Below are 17,949 nucleotides of genomic sequence, written 5' to 3' on the forward strand. Positions count from 1 at the left end.
ACTCCCTCCACCACCGACGCACAGTAGGAGTTCACCAAGGCTCACTCTTACTGTCAGTACATGAACATTTGTCCAGGAGTCTCACTGTCCCTGTTTAAAAGCCACTGCTTCCCTTCGCCGCTTCATTCTTGTTTTCCAGTTTTGTCATTAAAGAATAGAAGCTCACCCATCTGGAGTCATGTGTCAACATTTACAGTGTTCGCACCAAATTACAAAGCGCACCTTTACAAGTGAAACAAGCCCCAGGGAATCAAGACAGTGTCCTGACCAACACAGTGGCCTCTACTCTCGGCCACTTCTTTGCAGTGCTCCCCTTGTGGCCTCAGATGAGACGGAGACAGCCTGCTTGTGTGGGTGTGTTTGCGGCTGTGATGCACATGGCGGTTGTCCTTGTCATTAAGGTGCCATTGAGCCAGGTTCAGAGGCTGCTGCACTGGCACCACTGCAGGGGTAGACTCTGTGATTGTGCCCTGGTGCTTAGATTCTCCCTCCGTCAGAGGGGTCAAGGAACCCAAAGATGATGATGGCACCCCATGAGGGGTGGCCTTCTCATCCTCAGCAGTGACTACCTCAGTCCTTGGATGACGCTCTGATCACTGGTGAGAACCACCAGTTGTGGTGACGCTGCTATCAAGTCCATATATTTTTGACCCACCAGTGCCACAGAGTGTTGTATTCATTCTGCACTGAGTCTTGGCATGCTGTCTCACAAGGAGGATTGTACTCCATCCCCTTCACCTCCAGAACTTCAGTGCAGTAAGGGAGTGCTGCAGTATCACATGTTCGCTTGTTCAGGTAAGACATTAAACCAGGCCAACATCTACACCTTCAAATGGACATGAATGATCCCATGGCAGTATTTAAAGAAGAACAGGGGTGTTCTTCCCAACATCCTGGCCGACATTTATCCCTCATTCAACATCATTAAACTGATTATCTGGTCATCCCATTGCCAGTTACGGGATCTTGCTGTGTGAAAGTTATTACCATGTTTCCCACATTGCAAAGGTATTTCATTGGTTGCAAAGGACTGGGATATCCTGAGGATATGTTATATAAATGGAAGTCCTTCCCTTTCCTTTTCTTATCACAGCAAATGCTGCTTTGGCCATTTGCTCTGAATCATTTTGCCAGTACATACACACACACATTTCCTTAGCAACATTCAGTCTTCTTATCTTTTTGCCTGACATATTTATTAAGACTTTAGATTTCTGCAGCAGAATGATTGTTTGCCTTTCTGCCTCAAATATAACAGCTTTTCAACATTCTGCTTGCTGTGAAATGTCTACGGACTTATCCCATTGATGTCTTATTTACAATACCAACTATTTTAATCCTGAAATTGAAAATGAATATATAATTTATTAGAAAGCAGTGTTATAGTATTGTGTCAGAGCTTCAAAGAGTAAGGTGATTCATCATAAGGTTAGCAGGATGGAAATGTCCAATGACAGCTATGATAAACATATAACCTGCTATTTAATGATGAAACTTAACAGGGAAGAAAATAAGTAACATAACAAGAAATTGAGATAAGGAGTAGGCCATGTAGTCCCTTGAGCTTGCTCTGCCATTCAGTACAGTCACGGTTGCTCTTTGACCTCAGCTCCACTTTCCCACCTGATCCCCATATCCCTTGATACCCCCAGGGTCCAAAATTCTGTCTATCTCTGTCTTGAATATATTCATTGAGTGAGCATCCCTCAGCTTCTGGAGTAAAGAATTCCAAATATTCACAACCCCTCTGAGTGAAGAAATTCTTTCATCTCAATCTTAAAACATTGACCCCTTATCCTGAGACTGTTCTCCCATGTTCTAGATTCCCAGCTAGCAGACACAACCTTTTGATGACTACCCAGTGAAGTCCCCTCAGAATCTTCAAAGTTTCAATGAGATAGCCGAGTAAATTGCAAATTGCTCTGTATTTGTTGTCTTAGGATCATAGAATTTTGCAGCAGCGGGAGAAGCTATTCAGCCATTGTGCCTGTCCCCATTCCCAGCAGACCCTTTCAAATTTTTCTTTTTGAGAATTGATCCACCTCCATTTTAAAAGCTGTAATGGTTTCTGCATTCACCACTGTTTCTTGAAAGACACCCCTGTTCTAATAGCTGATTGGGTAGTACCATTGTTCTTTTGGTAATCTCAGATTTATGCCTTTTAAGTACTCCTGCACCAACCAATGGAAGTCATTTTCCTCTACTTGATCAAATCCCGCATGATTTTGACAATCCCCAGCAGAACCATTTTCTATGTTCTCAGTTCAAATTAAATGTTCTCAAAAGTAACACCTCTCTTCCCTTAAATTGACTTAGTCAATCTCTGCTACACCCTGTGCATGGCATTGACATCCGTCTCAAAATAAGATGCTTGTAATAAACTTGGAGTACCGGGCAGGTAAGAAACAGTAAGCTTTGTTTACAGAGCTCCTGATGAAGCTACATGCTTGTACCAAGACCAAGGCTAGAAAGCTCCGCCCCTAAGATTACCCACTCTTAGGGCTGATTTGTCTATACAGCCACATGATCCCATAACAGTATGAAAGGCTTAACTTACAATTACTACAATGCTCAAAAGTGTACACAATATTTCAAGAGTGTTCATGCCTAGCAAAAAAACAATTACCATTAAAGATGTTGTTCATTATTGCCTGGATAGAATTTTTGTGAATTAGCTCACCACTTCCAGCATGAGCTGGAAATTTGCCATGACTGACATCAGCAGGCAAATTGTGAGAAATCTACTATAATTATTTATCAATCTGTCTTTATTGTAACAGATTGTTCCCATAACTTTTGAAATTCTGAAATAAAAGAGCCAATGAAATGAATGCTGGCTTTCTGAACAACTGCTGCACAATTCATTAGCATGCTTAACTTTTAAATAGTTTGTAGGCGTAGTAATCGCCAACCCATGCCTTGTTCCACTCTTACCTGTACATTCATGGTGAGAGATCGCCCTTCAATAGGCTTCTCTTCCTTATGAGGGTCCCCCAGGGATCCATCCTGGGCCCCCTCCTATTTCTCATTTACATGCTGCCGTTAGGTGACATCAGCTGAGGACATGACATCACGTTTCATGTGTATGTTGATGACACCACACTCGACCTCACCACCATCTCTCTTGACGCTGCCACTGTCTTTAAATAGGGGTGGGCAATAAATGCTGGCCCAGCCAGCGAAACTCTCATCCTGTGAATGAATAAAAAAAAAAATTGTCACACCCCTTAGCCAACATCCACTCCTCGATGAGACCCAAATTCCTGCAAGTGAACATTGAAAGATGAACCCATTGTATTTGATCCCCGCTACATGCTCCTGTTTCCTCACCACCGATTGTTCTCTTTTGTTAACCACTGTCTTGAAGTGAACCGGACTGTCCACAGCCTTGACATCATATTTGATGTCAAATCTGAGCAGAAGTTCCAACCCCTTATCTTCTCCATCACAAGACCACCTACTTCTGCCTCCATAATATCCCTGATCTTCACTTGATCCTGCCTTCACTTATCTGCTTCATCCTTTTTTTGGTTACTTCTAGATTCGATAATTCCAATGCCTTCCTTGTCAGTATTCCATCTTTTGCCCTGCATAAATTGGAGCTTATCAAAAACTCTGTAACCTGTACTCTTATGGCATCAAGTCCCATTTACCCATTGCTGACTTACATGGGCTCTTGCTCCCCCAGCAACTCAGTTTTAAAATTGTCATCCTTGTGTTCAATTCCCTCAATGGCCCCACCCCTCCCAAATCTGTACTCTCCTCCAGGCCTAGAATCCTCTGCATTATTGTATCCCTATTCCCTTTGCCTCATCATTGATGACCCTTGAGATACCTCCACAGCCAAATCTCCTCATGAAAAATGAATTTCAGGCTACCACCAGTGGCCCTCGTGTAAATTCGAAGGAGGATTGGATCAGACAATGGGGAAGAAGTTCATCAGGACCTGATTCTCCTCGTTCCACAAAAAATGTAATTGAGAAAATAAATGTTTTTGCTGTTGGCTTCAGGGCTGCCTAAAGAAATTTAAGTGTGACTGATGTCTGTCCTACACGTTGATGGCTAATTTTATAAATGGATGTTGGCCTCTGATTAGAATATTTAAAGTTCCAAACGCTTGTTTTAAGCTTCTGCCTTAAAATGGTCCCCAAGAAACGGCTGAATGAATGGCTATGAAATGGATGCTGACCTTTACAGGCCAGGTTGCTGTGCCATGTGCTCATTTTACATCTAAGATTACTTCCCACTTTATTGCTGAATCATGAGGCAATGAATGAATATAAAAATATAAAAAGCAGTGTGTGTGTCACAATGCTGCATTGGAATAAATCTTTTTTTAAAAGCTCATTGAGATGAAGAATGTTTATGCCAATGATGAGGATAGCATTGCTGCAGAGTAACTGTTAGAATGGTCAAGTAGGTACTTTAATTCCATCTGCAGGCGAGTGTGCTTTGTTACACCTTCGTAAAATTCTCATTTTCTACAGTATCCATAAGACCATAAGACATAGGAGCAGAAATTAGGCCATTCGGCCCATCGAGTCTGCTCCGCCATTCAATCATAGCTGATAAGTTTCTCAACCCCATTCTCCCGCCTTCTCCCCATAACCATTGATCCCTTTACCAATCAAGAAGCTATCTATCTCGGTCTTAAATACACTCAATGATCTGGCCTCCACAGCCTTCTGTGGCAATGAATTCCATAGGTTCACCACTCTCTGGCTAAAGAAGTTTCTCCTCATCTCTGTTCTAAAAGGTCTTGCCTTTATGGAAAAATCTTCTCCACATCCACTCGATCTAGGCCCTTCAGTATCCTGTAAGTTTCAATCAGATCCCCCCTCATCCTTCTAAACTCCATCGAATATAGACCCAGAGTCCTCAAACGTTCCTCATAAGTTAAGCCTCTCATTCCTGGGATCATTCTCGTGAACTCTCTATGACCACTTGGCTATTGCCCATTTAGTGTAAAAGTTGAGGCACTTTTAAGGTTTAATCTCATGTGTACCAGGAACTGAAACTACTCAAACTAATTTCACATGCAGCAAACAATTTAACTTTCATTCCTTTGGTCTGGACCAAAATATGAAAGTGTGCAGCTCTCCTCTGTCAACACCCATTCCTCTGGTTACTGTTTTTTCTTGCCTTCATGATGTTTCCAGGTTTTGTTTGGAGCTAGGAGATTAGAATCACTTGTGTCTTACAGCCCCCTTTTACAATAATGTTTCTCCACCAACATGGATAGGCAAAAAAATGTTGGCACAGTGAATGCATGGGCATAGTCACAATTACGTATCTCATCTGATATAAAATCATAACATGTACCTGATTACTCAGACAAAGTATTTTTCCATATACTCCAACCACTGAAGGAATTGATTCAAAGTAGAATTTGGTTCCATGGGCTCCAGACATCAATAACATCTGCTTAGCATCGTGTCAACCTAGATGGGAAAATACAGAGAGCATCGTCACTGAGCCTGCTCCTGTCCTCACCCGGTGCCTGTGCCTGTAAACTCCCAGCATGAATTTTTGGGTTACAGTTAGGAGCAGGAACCTTCCCAGATCATCTTCCAAGGTCAGGGAGCTAATTCTAGATCAGTTAATTTTGTAAAGTGTGCTGACTTAATTTGCAGGTTCTTGGTATGTATGGCTCCATTTCACACCAGATAATGCTGTTCTAACCTTTAACAAATATTTTATGCCTCGTTTCTCACATTAAGTTTCACACCTCAGTGTCCAGCCATCATACATCTTCTCTGTCATCTATATCTGCACTTGGCATCTATTTGTTGCTGACTGTAACTTCGTCTATGTAGTTGAGCTTTCAAGCATTCGCGTTTTGGCTTCAGCTCCATCTTGAGTCCATTACTTCTATTGGCATTTTTCTCTTCTTTTTCTTCCTTTATCTTAATCATTCCTGTCATTATGCCCACTTTTTTTTTCTAACTTCACAAATCCCTATTCCTCCTTACTCTATTGCCGCATTCGGGCTTGACTCCCTCTTAAATTAGTCTACAGGTCTCTTTTATGCCTCTTTAGGCATCCTCTCAGGTTCCCACCAAAGCAATTGTCGCTACTCCCTACCAAGCAACAACACCACTTACCCAATTCTACTTTCTCCCCATCCTTCTTCCCAATCTGTGCATCTACCAGAAGCTGATTCCATTCCACCTCTCTCATCGCTCTTAGCTTCTACCCTCTGGATTCTGCCAATGGATTGGCTGTCACCACCCTTTTCCCTCCAGGATGTATGATTACTTGTATATAAGGATCTTTCCATTTGTGATTTTATTGTGATTGATCACATTGACAGCGTGGCCTTGATGGAGACACGATTGAGTAGACAACTTTCCACTTAATGAAGCTTACCTACCTGGCTATACTTTCTACCATTTGCACTGGTCAAACCCTGGTGATTTTGTAGCCCTAATCTACAAATCTGACCATGGCTTGCCTCCCAACTCCTCCGGTAATGTTCTCTTTGATCATCTCACTCTGTTCCAATGCTCATGTCTCCTATTTTAGAATTCTTATTCCTTACAGCCGATTCAAGTGTCACGCCATGTTTCTCACTGATATGTCTTCTTTCCTCCCTCTGCTCACTGAATAATTTGCCATCCTTAGAGATTTAAACCTCCATATCAACTCTTCTCTGAATTTACTGCCCTCCTTTGCTTCTTAAAACTCTCGCTCCATTTTACCTTGTCTACATATGCTCATGGTCACCCATTATCTCACATGGCCTCGTTATTCCCATTGTAACTATGTTTGTCTTTGATGATTTCCATGTATTGCTATGTACCCATATTCCCCTTCCCTTCCCAACCCCAATTTTTGCTGTGTCTGACCCTGGGAAAAATCTCTCCCTCAAGACTCTTCCTCACAAGTCAATGGACTTCTGGCTGGGGCGCCACCTCACCTGCAACGGGGCCAGAAAATCCCGGCTTCCATCTTCATTTCATGATCTTCCATAATCCAAGGACACAGATTTCAACGTTAGGTGGCCGACTGATTCAACCATCCGTGGCCAGATCTAACCAGATCACATAAGGCATTATTAGGCCTTCCTCTACATCACTAGAATTGTCCACTATTCAAAGATTATCCAGGAGGACAAAGATAAAATCCAGCGTCTCTTCACCACAAACCATTTTCTTAAACCCTTCTCTTCTATTTCCTCCACCATCGCCTCCAACAATAAATGCGAGCAGCAGCTCATGGACTTTTTTGTTGCAAAGATTTCAGCTGCTCCTGCTATATCCCTGCATTCCCCTAGCCCACAGCTTAACTTCCTTGAAGATTCCTCTGCCCTAACCCAGAATTAGCATCTTCCTCTAGTTTCTTCCCTACCTCCCCTCTTTCCCTCTCTGAGCACATCTTGTTGATGAGACCCACTTCCTGCTCTGCAGATGCTATTCCTTCTAAACTGCTGATCACTCAACTTCCCTTCGTAGCTCCTAGCTCTACCTCACATACATCTATCCTGACCTTTCCAATGTCTCTAAACTGTCAGACTGCTTGTCCAACTTCCAGCACTGGATGAGCAGAAATTCCTTGCAAACAAGTATTGGGAAGACAGAAGCCATTGTCCTCAGTACCAGCTACTAGCTCTACCTCCTAGCTACTGACTCCTTTCCTCTCCTTGGCAACTGTCTAGGACTGAACCAGACCCTTCGCTATTTGACCCCAAGATGAGCTTCATAGATCCATGCCATAACCAAGACTACCTGTTTCCACTGTGATATTGCCTGACTTCACCTTTGCCTCATGAATGTCTTTGTTACCTTTAGACATGACTACTCCAGTGCATTCCTGGCCAGCCTCATAGCCCTGCTGCCCATTTCCTATATCTCATGAAGTCCACTCACTCATCACGCCTGTGTTCGTTAGACTCCTTCGGCTGCCAGTTAAGCAATCCCTTGATTTAAAAGTACTTCCTTGCTTTTGACCTCTGCCCTGCATCCTCCTATCCCTGTAATCTCCTCCAGCATCCAATCCTCCAAGACCTGTGTCCTCCACCAATTCAAAACTTTTGAGTATGTTATGACCAGATGGGAAGGGGTGAACTGGTTCCCTTCTATTCAACCTCCTTGCTTGGTCATAACAAAGGTTTACGTTTTTTTTATTCATCAGGATATGCCTTTTCTGAATCCAAATGTATTTAACTAAGCTGTGAGCAGTAAGGAGCCAATCAAATAATGTTTCCTTTCTTCAAAGAAAGAGCAAATTTATTAACCACTAAACCCCAGGGGAAAAATAATAAAAATGCCACATCGGACACACACACAGGTATCAGGAATAAGGAAAGTTAGAGTCCAATAAAAAAATGGTTAAAAGATTATATGGTCCTTTTATTGTCCTGCAGGCTTAAATTATTAAATGTTGCAGCTGATTTAGTTTAGCTCATTTTGTGGGTGCAGTCACATGTAGAACACGTTGCAATTATTACAAACTCTCAGTTTGTTGGTAGACTTCTAATAAAGTTGGCTTCTGAACTGGATAATGTGCTTGTTCCAAAAGAGAGAGCAGCAGTCCTCAGCTTGTTTCATCTGCCAAAAGCTTTCTTACAATCTCACTGCAGTGGCTGCTGCCTGGTCCGAAATACTTCGCCCACTGTATATTTCCAAGGGGTTTTGGGTGGTTCTGTCTGTGGCAGCCATTGTTTCAATATCCAGCACTTTGTATTTTAATGTCTGATCCTTAAGACAGTAATGAGTTTTGATGGATCTCTGAGTTATAGAAAATGTCTGTTTCTTTGCATCCCCCCCAAAGGGTGATTTGTTTGTTTCTCACCTTCTTGGAAGGTGGCCTTGCATTTTTAAAGTAAGTAAAGTTCTGTCTCTGTCTCATTTCAAAATTGCAAAATTTCCAGTCTGTTGAAAGTTGTAAAATCATATTTTGAAAAATAAAGGGGCCAATGCCTTATGACACATATTTCCGATTTTATTCACTCCACCATTGATGGTCGTACCTTCAGCTGCCAATCTCTTAAACTCTGGAATTCCCTCCTTAAATCTCACTGCCTCTCCACTTCTCTATTCTCCTTTAAGGTGGTTCTTAAAAACCTTCTTCTTTGACCAAACCTTTGGTCATCTGCTCTAATATCTCTTTTTTTTGGCTCAACACTGCTGTAGAGTGTTTTGGGGTGCTTCATTACATTAAAGGTACAATGTAAATAAATGTTGTTGGCAGTATTACTTCATTTTAATCTGCAATATGAAGAATTTTAAAATCTACTTAGGAGCTGATTTTTGATATTTCAGGTCACTGGGACCTCTTCTATTATTCACCAGTCAATTATTCTTAATGAAATGTGAGGAATGTTGCATGAATGATTTACACTGAAAACATTAAGGTCAATTGTTCATACAAATGCTTCATAAGAAAGATAATATAGTGACGTGATTTGAAATATCAAGGTTTTAAATGACAATGTCTTCCCAGTCATTCTTTATCACTTTTGTTGAGTAATATAATTTAATTAGAGGAAAACCTTAGAAGCATGATGTGTGATTTTCGATTTGTCAAACACTTCTCTGAACTCTTTGGAGAAATTACCAGAATGTACTGTATCATAGCAGCTAAATACTCTTCATTAAAAATTTTAGATGACAGCTCCTTGTCATTTATTAAACTGAGGGATTGACATGATTTCACAAACATGTTTCTTTTCTCATCTGAATCAAATGGAAGTGGAAGGTAGCATCAGCTCTCTTCCTGCATCATATCTAGAGAGTCAATTTTTGGAAAACATACAACTTTTACCTTGACTTTGACAGTTTATATTTTAAATTGCAAAAAATTGTATTTTTATTTTTTTATCATGGGCTCTGAGCATTGCTGGCAAGGCCAGTATTTGTTACCCATTGCATCGGGGGGGGGAAGTTCCAGGATTTTGATTCAGTGACAGTGAAGGGATGGGGATATATTTACAAGTCAAGGTGCTGTAAATTTGGAGGGGAACTTGCAGATTGTGGTATTTCCATGCATCTACTGCCCTTGTTCTTTTAGGTGAATGGTAGCATAGTGGTAAAGTTAAAAAGTACCTGGATGCGCACTTGGCACATCATAACATCTAAGGCTATGGGCCAAGTGCTGGTAAATGGGTTTAGGTAGGTAGGTCAGGTGTTTCTCACGTGTCGGTGCAGGCTCGATGGGCCGAAGGGCCTCTTCTGCACTGTGTGATTCTGTGGTTATGTAGTGGACTCGTAATCAAGAGGCCTGGACAAATGCTGTGAAAACATGAGTTCAAGTCCCACTATGGCAGCTGGGAAACGTAAATTCAGTTTAAGAAATCTGGAATAATAAAAAAAAAACAAATTCAATAATGGTAACTGTGAAACTATTAACTATTTTCAGGAGAAAAAAAAAACATCTGGTTTACTCCTATCCCTCCTTACCTGGTCTGGCCTGCAAGAGACTTCAGAGCCACAGCAAACCTGTCCTTTCTGACAATTGAGAGATTGTCCAAGGAGGCGAGAATTGCAATTACCTGTGGTTTTGGACCAGTGGAACTGAATAAATCTTTGAGTAGAAGACAGAATTTTAAGAAATACTGCAGAAATAAATTTTAAAAATGGTTTCAGTGTAATTGTGAATAAAACTGCATTAAAAGTTAGTTTTACCAAAAATCATATTTTGTAATTAATGTGAAATTAAAAATAAAAATCTTTGAGAAGAGCTAAATCCTGTGGAATCATTTCTTAAGCTATGAATCAATTGGATACAAGTAACACCGATAATTCATTTCCTTGTTTCTAGGTTACATGAAGTGCTAATGGATCTTCAGCAGCAACAACTGAAGCATTTAGCTGATTGGTTAACAAGTACAGAGCACAGAATTCAACAAATGGAGGCACAACCTCTTGGACCAGATCTGGTAGCTTTAAAACAACAAGTGGAAGAACATAAAGTGAGTACTTATTCTTCTGCATCCGAACACGAAAAGTGAATTTTGGCAGAACAGGCAGTGTTTCCAAAAAGGTTTCAAAAAAATACTTTATCCATAAGGTTTAGGTCTCCTCAAATGGGGAGAAGTGGAACCAGTGGGCAACTCTGCACTTAGTTCACTTTGCTGCTTCCACTTCCATTGAGAATAACAGTGAGAATTTTAAATTGCTACACAGTGGAGTGTAGATATGATGCTGACCCAATAGACAGTGAATCATCTTGTTTGTGCACCAAATGGGACCAGTACCGTGCCGAGAAAAATAGGTTTTGTCTTATTTCCAGAATGTTAAGGTGCATCTGGTACCATTTTGTTTTAAACACAGAAATGGGAATACCACCAAAGTCTAACAGGCTTTAGCAACACCACAGAAAGTTGACAATTGGGTGACAGAACCTAGCTTCAGCTTCCCACTCCTTTCCTTGAGGTTTCCTCTAGATTATAACCTCACAAACCTCCTTCCTATCCCATTCACCCTATCGTCTGTTTCCCCTCAGCCTCTGTCAATGGATGAACAACAATTGCTTTTTCTGGCATTTCCATTCCACCCTCCTCCCAGAATCCACATTCATATGCAAGGCCCATATCAGTTATTGTCAATGATTCTGTTTGACAGCCTCGCTTTTACAGAAGCTTGGCTCATGAATAGCAATACCTTGCTGTTGTATGAAGTCTCCCTGCATGGTTATACTTCCTAGCACCCTGGCCTGTTCAATGGCCTTGGTGATGATATGGCTCTTATTACTAAATCACCAGCTACTCCTCTGATACCTTTACCTCCTTCAGTGACCTCATGTGCTTCCACCCCTTCAACTCTCTTTTAAAATCCTCAATCTCATTCTGACTCCAAGGGCAGGATTTTGCGGTCGTTGGGTGGGCCTAGCGGGTGGGACCGGGAGCGGCCTGGAAATGGTCCACTGCCTGCGATTGGTCCCCGACCGCGATTTCATGTTGGCAGGCCAACTAATGGCCTGCCAGCATGAAATGCGCACTGAAAACCTCTGCTGCAGGTGTGGGGGCAGGAGGGATTTGAGCGCAGAAGTCAGCACGGGCTCAGGAGAGCTCGCACTGAAAGCTCCCTGAAGGCAGAGAGCTGAAGATTTGTAAAAACAGAAATAAAGGTTTTAAATGTGAGAGAAACATGTCCCACATATGACTCAGCCACATGAACAGGGACATATTAAAAATTATGTCTAAAAATTTTTACTTTTAAAAAAAATTACTGTTAGAAACCTCATCCCGCCTGTGGATGAGGTTTCATAAAAAGTCCAAAGGCTGCCTGGCTGATTCGCCTGCCTGCCAACCATAAGGTTGGATGTGCAGCGAAAAATTGCTTTCAATTCATTGATTAAGGGCCTTAATAGGCCACTTAATTGTCGGTGGGCGTGCTGTCGACTCTTGTGCATGCCTGCCGATTGAAATATCATGCGATTGCACGATGACATCAGAGTGTTCGCCTGATGTCATCGCTTGCTATTTTACACCCAATTAGGTCAGGCGTGTGCCCACCTGCAGGGCATAAAATCCTGCCCCAAGTTTCTCGTTCAAGTTATCCGCGTTCCTTTCCTCTTTTGGCCTCTGCACCGTGACTCCTCATTCTGGTGATTTTAAGCTTGATTTTGACTCACTTTGACCACTCCTACTATCACTGCCCCACTGTTTTCCTTAATCCTCTCCTTCCACATAAGCTCTGCTACTCATACTCATGGCTGCCCCTTCGATCTTGCCATCTCATATCGCCCTTCTACCCCACTGGTCTCAACTACAGCCATGGAAATTTCCAGCCACTTCCGAGTATTTTTCACATCACACATAGTCTTAGCTGTTTCCAATCCCACTTCCTCTGCAGCCACTCTGAAGAAAAAAGATGTCCAGTTCAGCTGCAATTGCACTTTCATGCTACCAACTGCCAGCCTGCATTTGCCAAATACCTCTGCAGCTGTTGAACTTCTCAAACACTCACTCTCCATAACCTTTCTTCCCCTTATCCTTCGTTAAAGTTTTATTTTCTTTTATCCTGTTCTTTCCCTCCATGTATGTACCCCACAATTTTGCATCAGCAAGTCCAATGAGTGTAGACTTGAGCATATAATGGTGCTTTAGCTATCCATCACCAGATGCACCTCATTCAGAGCTCATTCTCCACTGCCAAAAAGGTTCAGTACTCCAAGAGCAAAGGAAACCTCTTTCCCCCATTACCAACTATCTCCTGAAAGCCTTACCCCTGAACCTTTGCTTCCTATACAAGGATCTCAAGATTTCTTTGCTGCTTAAATTGACACCATCCATTTAGCCGCTGCAGCCCCTTTCTCTTGCCAACCAAGTCAAAGCTCCTCCTAAGACCCACCCTTTCCCAAGCCTTAGCCCTTATGTCTTTGCACAGTTTTTCTAATACCTCCCATCATGCCATCACTGAACTCACCATGTCTGCGGGATGTACCTCTTGCTCCCTTAACCCCTTCTTATTAAACTGCTGATTATTTAATTTCCCTTCCTAAACAGATTTACAAATGACATCATCTGTGACTGCGACCATGGTGTGTTATTCTCCCTAAACCTCTCTGCCTGTCCACCTTGCTCTCCTTTTTAAAACCCTCCTCCCAATACCCACTTTTTGGTTCAGCATCAGTTTTTGTTTTGATCATGTCTCCAAAACAGCTTGGGGTATTCTTCTACATTAAAGGTTCTATATAATTGCAACTTGCTTTATTGATGATGGCTCCTTGTCCCCAGAGCTTGACACTAAGAAAATCTGAAAATTCACATTATTAAATACCGCTGGCAGTAAAATTGTTCCTGGTTACTGCCTGTACAAATCCAGCATTTAGCCCACAGCCCATCTAACTAAACCTTTAATAGGCATTGACATTTGTATGCATCTCAGAGGACAATCAAACACAATTGTTTTCTGTTGGCATTTGTAAAAAAAACTTAAAGCAAATGGTTTAGGACCAAATGAAAATGATGTGCAACAGTGTAAAGTTTGGGTCGGGGAGTAGTTAACATCCTTTGATAATTCAATACTTCAGATTATCCTAGTGGAACCTTTTATTGCCTCAGCAGATATGCAAGGTGACATAGTTGTAAAATGTCTTATGGAATCTGAGGCAAGTTTTGAAATTATCCTGACAGCAGATGTTGAAATCTGTTGAAAACTGACTGTGATCAATTGGAAACAGTGCAATCTTATAGGAGTCTACGAGAAAGTCTAGTTGTCTCGTGCATGACTTCTGTTGAACAACGGTGACCTAGTTTGTGTATCTATTCAATATTTTCTTTTCACCTGAAGCTGCTGCTTAGGCAAAAGGACAAATATATCTTTTGGAATTCCCTCTTGTAAATTCCAAATGAAACCTGCCACTTCCAAGTTCATAGGCCTCTAAAGGAACGTAACTTTAAATCCAGCACTAAGTGTAGATTGTAGGCATGAGCAGACCTCCTGAAGTTCTGTTGGAGGCAGATTTTTGAGGCAATGGCAACTCCTCTGACTCATACTTGCCAAGATAATAAAAACACAAAATGTTGGAAATACTTAGTTCTTGAAGCATCTGTAGAGAGAGAAAACAGGATTAATGTTTCAGTTCAATGACCTCCCATTAGAAATGGGGAGAGTTAGAAATCTAATAGCTTTTACATAGGTGAAATGAGGGAAGGTGGAAAAGCAACAGAAGGGAAGGCCTATGATAGAGTGGGAGGCGGGAGACATTACATGACAAAAAAACTGGTGTGGCAGAGCAAAAGGGAGATGGTAATGGAACAAGTAAAGAAACAAAAGATGGGTCCAGAAAAGGTGTGAAAGGCAGAATAATGAACAGCTGCCATCCAAAAGAAAACTGAGAAAACAAGATCAAAGCAGATACATGCAAAATAATGAAAAGAAAATGGGGGTGGGGGTAGTGTGGTGGGAGAGAGCAGAAATTAAGGTCTGAAATCCTTGAAGTCAATGTTGAGTTCAGAAGGCTGTAAAGTGCCCAGTTGAAAGATGAAGTGATGTTCCTTGAGCTCGTGTTGAACTTCATTGGAACACTACAGGCTGAAGAGAGAGATGTCAGCATGAGAGTGAGGTGGAGAATTAAAATGGCAGGCCACTGGAAGCTCAGGATCATGTTTTTGGTCTGAATGCAGGTATTCTGCAAAGTGGTCACCCAATTTGCATTTGGTCTCCCCAGTTGATAGGAGACCACATTGTGAGCAGCGAACGTGGTATTCTAAATTGAAAGACATACATGTAAATCACTGCTTCACCAGGACAGAGTGTTTGGGGTCTTCGATGGTGAGGATAGAGGAGGTGAAAGACGGATGTTACATCTCCTGTGCTTTCATGGAAAGGTGCCGTGGGAAGCGGGCAAAGTGTTGTGGTGATTGAGGAGTGTACCAACGTGTCACGGAGGGAACAGTCCCTTTGAAATGCTGAAAGGGGAGGGGAGTGAATGGTCTGTTTAGTGGTGGCATCATGCTGCAAGTGGCTAAGTTGGCAGAGCACGATCTGTTGTATATAAAGGCTGGTGGGGTGGAAGATAATGACGAGGGGGGACTATATCTTAGTTCTGGGAGGGAGGGGAAGCCATGAGAGCACATGGTCATGTGCCCTGTCAATCACAGTGGGTGGGAATCCTCAGTTGAGGATATAGGATGCCATACCAGAAGCATCTAGTATGGAAGGTTGTACAATCAGAGCAGATGAAACTGGGAGAAACTTGGAGAAGGTAATGGAATTCTTATAGGGTACAGCATGCAAGGAATTGTGGTTGAGACAATTATGGGAGTCAGTGGGCTTATAATGAATATTTGTTGATGGCCTACCTCCAGAAATGGAGACAGAGAAGATGAGGTAGGGAAGGGAACAGTTGGAGATGAACCATGAGATAGAGGGACTGTTTTCCTTTGAGAATAGAATGTGAGAAGAGATTTGATGGAGCTATTCAAAATCATGATGAGTCTGGGTGGAGTAGATAGGGGATAAGTGTTATCATTGGTGCAAAGATTGATAACAAGAGGGTACAGATTTAAGATAATTGGCAAAAGAAGCAATGGAGATATGAGGAGAAATTTTTTCACACAGCTAATGCTTAAGATCTGGGTGTGTTGCCCTGAGAGTTTGGTGGAGACAGGTTCAGTTGAGGCATTCAAGAGAGAATTGGAATAATATCTGCAAAGGAAGAATGTGCAGGGTTATGGGGAGAAGTTGGGGGAGTGGCACTAGGTGCATTGCTTACTAAGAGAGCTGTTGCAGACATGATAGGCCAAATGTGATAAAGCAATTCTGAGATTCTGTGATAACAATGTTAGTGTTGGACCTAAGCGAATGGAGTGCAGCAAATTCAGATTGAGACAGGTTAGGCTGAGTGAGGGGAACAGAGAAATCGAGACCGCCTTGTTGGATGATGTCATGCCAACAATTCTCAATGAAAAGATCAAGAGATGGTAAAAGATCAAAGAGAGGAATCTCCCCTGCGGACAGAGAACACTGATGATTGGTGAATGGGTTCACTGAGCGGGGATGACTCCTGGCCAAAGAAGTGGGCATTGATGCAATAGAAGAAGAGCTCAATATTATGCTGAGCTCAAAATTCATTAAGATCGGGATGCAAAGGGGCAAGGCTGAGTACTCTGCTAAGGAACAATTGTTCAGGGTCAGAAAGAGAAAGGTTGGGGGGGGCATCGTGAATTCATGGCCAGAGATGAGATTAGAGGAAGAGATAGATGCAGAGAGAAGTGAAGGGGAAGAAAAAGCTGCAGGGGTGGGGTGCCTCTGATGGAGCTTGTGATGCATAACATCTGAAAGGAAGACAAGAAGTTTTGTTAAAATGTTAGATGAGATGAAGGGTGAAATAAAACTGTGGTCCAAGCCAGTTTTGAAGTAGAGTGGGTCAGTGCCAAGAGATGCCAGTGTAAATGTAAAACTGTAGAACTTGTGTTCACTACGTTGTACCTCATCTTAATGAACACACAACCGCACATTGAGAAAAAGAATTGTATCCCTTTATTTATCACTAAGAATCAACGAACCTGATGCATTTCATTATTATTTGTTCCAACACAGGTACTTCAAGAGGACTTGGAGCAAGAACAAGTACGTGTCAACTCTTTGACACATATGGTGGTAGTAGTTGATGAGAGCAATGGAGATAATGCGACTGCTGCCCTGGAGGAAGAGCTCCAGGTAAGAACTGTAGATATTGAGTGACTAAATAATGATACTTCAAGAGCTCAAACACAACATTATCAAAGCTGTAATTAGTCTTTCTTGTCCATGCATCTTTACCTGGGGAGAAAACTGATAGCGAAATGTGATTTGTCGTGAAGATATTTGAGGATATTCTTTTTATTTGGCAGAGAATGCTGTCAAGAATAGAGCCAGGAATTGGGAAACAAAATAAAATGTACTTTATAGCATCTTTTTAATGTAGCAAATTATCTTGAATCCTTTCCCAAGGAGAAGAAAGCAGGCGTTGCAGAATTAAGGGAGATGGTCTGTGGTATGAAAAGACAAGGTGGTTTTTGGAGCTTGGGAGAAATATATTAAAGTGGAGGAGTTTAAAGAGAGAATTGCATTGCTAACAATGATAGAGGGAAGGAGGAGGATGGCTTAGAACAGATTCAGAAGAGCAGTGGGTGCTGAGTTAGGATGTATTCATACTAACAGGATATTTGTAAAGTGGAGGATTTTGAAACAATGGGCAGAATTTTGCCGTCGGCAAGCAGGGGGCTGGGCCCGCTCGCCAATGCATAAAATGACACGTGGTGACCTTGGGGGGGTAACCCCGACATCATCCCACCTCATTTAAATTTTCAGGAAGGCGGGGGCACAGCAAAATCAGCTATGCGCCCACCGACCTGTCAATGCCAATAGAGGCCATTGACAGGATCATTTAAACAATTAAAGGACCTGCCCATCTAACCTTAAGGTTGCCGGGAAGGCCAGGAGCCCCGGTGGGAATAGAAAATAGAAAAAACATGAAACCTCATCCACTGGCGGGATAAGGTTTCATGCAGGCTTT

At 42.0% G+C, this 17,949-nt stretch overlaps 1 protein-coding gene across 1 annotated transcript in view; it reads left to right on the forward strand.

The window, feature by feature from the left end:
• dmd (dystrophin) overlaps positions 1-17,949 on the forward strand; it is a 1,748,406-nt gene that overhangs the window by 495,870 nt on the left and 1,234,587 nt on the right. Inside the window, exons 11-12 of the mRNA XM_041212034.1 lie at positions 10,762-10,912; positions 16,992-17,111. Of these exons, the coding sequence (XP_041067968.1) occupies positions 10,762-10,912; positions 16,992-17,111 (271 nt within the window). The remainder of the gene's footprint in view (positions 1-10,761; positions 10,913-16,991; positions 17,112-17,949) is intronic.

The sequence above is a fragment of the Carcharodon carcharias genome, chromosome 18 (assembly GCF_017639515.1).
Source record: "Carcharodon carcharias isolate sCarCar2 chromosome 18, sCarCar2.pri, whole genome shotgun sequence".
In the NCBI taxonomy this organism is placed as follows: Eukaryota; Metazoa; Chordata; class Chondrichthyes; order Lamniformes; family Lamnidae; genus Carcharodon; species Carcharodon carcharias.